The sequence below is a fragment of the Vigna unguiculata genome, chromosome 10 (assembly GCF_037176805.1).
Source record: "Vigna unguiculata cultivar grain cowpea cultivar isolate G323 ecotype 2 chromosome 10, ASM3717680v1, whole genome shotgun sequence".
Classification (NCBI taxonomy): domain Eukaryota; kingdom Viridiplantae; phylum Streptophyta; class Magnoliopsida; order Fabales; family Fabaceae; genus Vigna; species Vigna unguiculata.
In genome coordinates, this window is record NC_140801.1 from 15382442 (window position 1) to 15387758 (window position 5317).

The 5317-nt window shown below is 32.9% G+C and overlaps 1 protein-coding gene across 1 annotated transcript; it reads right to left on the reverse strand.

Annotated features, from left to right (window-relative positions):
- Positions 1-497: 497 nt before the first annotated feature.
- LOC114167325 (receptor-like cytoplasmic kinase 176) lies at positions 498-4010 on the reverse strand. Its single transcript, XM_028052383.2, has 6 exons — positions 3586-4010; positions 2750-3072; positions 2360-2495; positions 2000-2142; positions 1779-1902; positions 498-1150 (listed from the first exon to the last, which is right to left on the reverse strand). The coding sequence occupies exons 1-6, from the start codon at positions 3635-3637 to the stop codon at positions 684-686; spliced, it is 1245 nt and encodes a 414-aa protein (XP_027908184.1). The 5' UTR covers positions 3638-4010; the 3' UTR covers positions 498-683.
- Positions 4011-5317: the final 1307 nt, after the last annotated feature.

Here is a 5317-nt window from a genome sequence, read left to right on the forward strand (position 1 = left end):
TCGGGCCACCCAGCCTGTCTGGGCTTTGCAGTCGGTCCAACTCAGGTGGGTCATCGGGTCTAACCAATCTGGTTGCGTAGTTGGATCTGCCCGACCCATCTGGTTGTCGAGCATGTTTCCAAAATTTATCATGAACTCAAAACATAATTAAGCGTAAAATAAATATTGTTAAAATTAAATTTTATCTCACAATAAATTCAATTTTTTTTTCCAAACAAGAAATTGAAATGTAAGGTATTTTAATTTTCTTATCCAAACAAGTTATTTAAAAAATGAATGGAATTTAATTACAAGCAATTCAAATACAAAGCATTTCAATTTCTAAGTATCGTTGAAATGCTCTATCCAAACACAAGGTAAAGGAATTTATCATTAGAGTAAACTGCTTACTTAATGATGAAATCTCTAATGAAAAATAATTAAAGGGTGTTAGATTTAAAGGATCATAGTAATAAACTTTGTTGGTTCCATTGCACTTTCATAAAGGATTCTAAGAGTAAAAAAAAAAAACTTTAAGGAACCAGATTAGATGGAAGTATGTTAACAATCAGTATTACAATGACAAAATGTAGGCCAAAATACAAGATCGAAAGAAAGGGAAACTAACTATACATTACTTAACAGGTATGGTTCATGTGACAGCTAAGAACAGCTACTCCTTTCTGACCACAAAATTCCTTGACTTAAAGAAACGAAGCAGAAGGCCTTGGATAAGCAAACTTTTTGGGAGCATCAGAACTTCCTGTGCTAGCAGATGTGGGGAGTCCATTGGGGTGGCCATGACCAGAGCCAGAACCACTTAATCGACGCTTTTTATTATGATCACCATTTTTGACTTCATCGTTTGAGTCACGTAGCTGCTCCAATACTCTCACCACCTCATCCATGTTTGGCCTGTATTTGGGCTCCACAGAAAGACACTGAAAAGCAAGCGTGGCTGCTCTTTGAGCTTGGTTTAGGGAATACTGACCTTCTAGACGACTATCCATCACACGGAAAACCCTTCGTTTGTTAGCAAGGTAAGGTTTTGCCCATTCAACTAAGCATTGTTCCCCAGATGGCCGATTCTTGTCTATGGCACGTCTTCCTGATAACATTTCCAAAAGAACTACTCCAAAACTATACACATCACTCTTCGCAGTCAGGTGACCTAGTAAAAATGGAAAAACAAAATTAGTTAGATATAAAGGTTTGGTATGCATCATCTGCTTCTTATGACAAGTTTATTTTGAAAATATTAATATATTATACAAAATATATACATATAGATAATTGTATATAAATTCTTAAAATCATAATAAATATACGATTGTAATTTCGAATCTAAACTAAAATTATATATATTAAACATACTCAAAATAAAATATTATACATCATTGTTATCATAAAAGTATCACTGCTTTAGAAATTAGATGTTTCGTTGATAAAGCAGTGGAGAGACAGATACATGTAGAATATACACACGTAAGACAGATTGAAATATTGTTGCATCACAGAATTAGCAAGTGTACAGTTAGGAAGCGTATAGATATTATATTACATCTCAAGAAAATGGTGCCAGCAAAATTTGTTGGCATTCTGCTAAAGCTTGAAAGAATGTATCTAATAGTGTTTGTAACCATTGATGTATGGAGCCACTCCAAGCAATGGTCTAACAGAGAAAATGACCTGAATTTGATCTATATGGTCCATCAACAAAGTATACTTTTTTTTATGGAAAATTGTGGCATCGAAAGGAAAAAAGCAAGTAACCCTATTTGACAAACCAGATACTGTACCTGTTGCTAGATACTCTGGTGCTGCATATCCATGTGTTCCCATGACCCTTGTAGAAACATGGCTCTTATCACCAGTGGGTCCATCTCTGGCCAGCCCAAAATCAGAAAGTCTGGCATTATAGTTCTGCAAAAACAATCGTCAATTAACTATCTTAGTTATTGAATCCTAAAATCCATCATATTAAACAATACAAAGACATGACCAATTTTTCAGTACATACCGTATCAAGAAGGATATTAGAAGTCTTAAAGTCTCTGTATATGACTTTAGTTTCTGAGTTATGGAGAAAAGCAAGACCCCTAGCTGCCCCAAGGGATATTTTCAATCTTAATGTCCAAGAAAGCTGGTGAAAATGAGACCCCCCTGCATTAATGATGATATCTTCAACGTTAGTACTGAAACTTTGGGAGATTAAGATTACAATCTCTTTTGAAGGAGGAATAGCACTAGGAAAGAAATAAGGCAACATAGCAAACAGATCCTAAGATTGCTTCGAAATTACACAATTAATTGATTCAAGAATATGCTGAGATATTCTAGGATACCCTAAATGTATTCGTATAAACTACATGGTACTGACTCCTGAATAGATGATTCTCCACACTGCCCTTTGGCATGTATTCATAAACTAGAAGCCTGTGTTGATCCTCTAAGCAGTATCCTATCAACTTGACAAGATTAGGATGCTGCAGTTGCCCAAGATAGTTGATTTCAGCCTGCAAGTTACAGTATTAAAACAAGAACAAAGTTATCTAAAAAATGTTTAGTAAAGTAATGACAAAAAAAATCAAAAAGAAGAAACTGTTGAAGTTAAACAGAAATCCGTGAAACAGAACCAGACATATTAAGTGAATGAGTATCCAGAAAAGCTTGCAGCTGCCTAGAATCTTGTTAATGTAAAACAACTTGAGGCCATAATCTTCATCAAATGAGGAAACAGAAATGTGTTTAGAAAACAATTGGTACTTACCAACCATTCTTTGTGACCCTGGAACCCCTCTTGGTTAAGTTTCTTCACAGCAACAACGATACCTATACCAGGCTTGGTAACAGAGAGGGAATGTTCATCGATCCATCCCTTAAAAACTGAACCAAATCCACCTTCCCCTAAGACATTGTCTGGGCTGAAATGTTTTGTTGCTATTCTTAGGTCATTGTAGCTGTAGCTTTTCAAATTTGAAGATTGTAAGATCTCACCCTCACTCCGAGGGGTCATGGGTATGGAGGTTGATGAATTCCTGCTACTTGAATGAATATCATAGCCCTCTCTGCTCACACTTCTAGAAGTGAACCCTGCAAACGTACCAAAACAAGTGATAAAAAATTCAGTCACCACAGTGCCTTATTTATAACAAACAAAATAAACAAGGTTAAATCACTCATTACCAAAATTTTCATGGAACCTAGCTAAGGTCACAGATTATCCCTATATTGCTGACTAAATTTTCTCTCAACCTCAAATCACAGTTTGTTTTTTTTTTTTTTACAACAGGATTCACCACACGGGGTAAAAAAATTGAAAATTTACACTAAGGCACAAATCTAGGATTTAGGCATTCAGTGAGACTCCTCAACTATGAAGAAACAAGGATCACCCCATAAGAAAAGACAAGGCAGTCTTATATTGCAAGGATCTGAAGCATAGCATGCATGTGTATGACAGTGAAAATCTTCATCAACTTGACAAGTTCAAGATTGTTAGAATCAAACCCCAAATCCAAAAACTAAATCTTGCAAGTAATTTAGCTTATTCAGATATCAAGAGCAAACAAAATGATGTAACATGCAAATCAGCAAGCAGCTTACCTGCACTGGAAGGGCTCACAGCCTTCGTCCCACTGCTCCAACAAGCACCCATCGACTAAAATCACCCTAATACTAAAAGGCTTCTGTTATATCTTTCAAAGGGCATGCAAACAAACAACTCCAAAATCTAGGAGTAAACAAAAGTTGCAACCCCAAATGCAAAAAAGCAAAAGCAAATACCCAAAACAGGAGAAAGATAAGACAGTAGGCCTTTTGGGTGATGCTAGTGATTGCTCACTGAGTAGCTGAGATTTCATAAACTTTGTCAAGTTGAAATGATTTTGGTTAGGAATAGAAGAATGATAAAACAAAAAGTACAAGGATAAAAAGTTAGACTTTGTAAATGGAGCCACTCGACTATTCAGAGAATTAGTTGGTTGACTTTACTTTTTCCAGCAACTTTGTCTATACTAACTACCAAACGCATACGAACATGAGAATTTATTGGCCAATTTATTCCTCTCACATTTTAAAATGAAGGGGGTAGGTGAAAAATAAATGCGGATATCAAAACCTATCTACTGGTTTTATTGATCGGTGACAGCTTTGTTTGATGTTATTATTAAAGCCAATCCAGTGATAATCCACTGATGCATTATTCTTTGATTGATGCCGTGTTATGGTCTATGGTCATGCTCTTTCAAGTTCCCAAGCTGTCATGCATGATAATCTGTCGATTCATTTGATAGGGCCATGAGTTTAAGCATCTGGCACCACTAATAATACTACGATTAGTTTTTTTTTCTGAATTAAAATGGTAGAACATATGGGTGTTCGTTATCTGATTCAATCTATTATTTACACGCTACATCGATAAGTTAATTTGGTTTGGTTTGGATGAATGTTAAGAAGACGTTCTAATCATGTCATTATTTATTCCTACACCCCATGCTTTCTTCCTTTATGCTTTTGGGATGTACTTTGTTGTTGTTATGTTGTTCTTTCTCGTTTCCTTTTGTTACCACCGCTCTATCCATGTTTTCTTTTGATCTTGTATCTTTTTTTTTTCATTTTAAAGAGGTCAACATATTATATTACATTCTCATAAAAATTCTTTGAATATATTTTTTTAATATTTAATTCTTTTGAATATTTGATAATAATTTTCAGATTATGTAACCTAAAATGATTTTCAAATTCTACAATTTAATTTTTTTGTTATTCTTCAATTCATAAAGACATTCTCATATTATACAATATTTTTTTTAAAATGATTCTAAAATATATAATCTAAAAAAAATTAATGTAAAAAATATGTATAGATTATATAATTTAAAAATCAAAAGCATCTTTAGATTACAATCCACAAATTATTTTTTATGCAAAACAATTAATTGTAAATTATATAATACAAAAAATATTCTTGAATTTCACATTGTTTAATAAAAATATTTTAAATTTAAAAGTCCAAAACAAAACAAAAACCCTTAAATAAACAAAAAACAGAGTGAGAACTTAATACAAAAAATATTCTTGACTTTCACATTACATTGTTTAATAAAAATATTTTAAATTTAAAAGTCCAAAACAAAAGAAAAACCCTTAAATAAACAAAAAACAGAAGTGAGAACTTTTACGGACAAGTAGAAAACAAATATCACTCAAAAAAATATTTAAATAAAGACTAATTTTAATAATAAAAAATAATTAATTATTAGAGTGACAAATTTAAATATCAAATTTATAAATTAAAAATTATTAATAATTAAAATAATTTACAAAAATATAATTG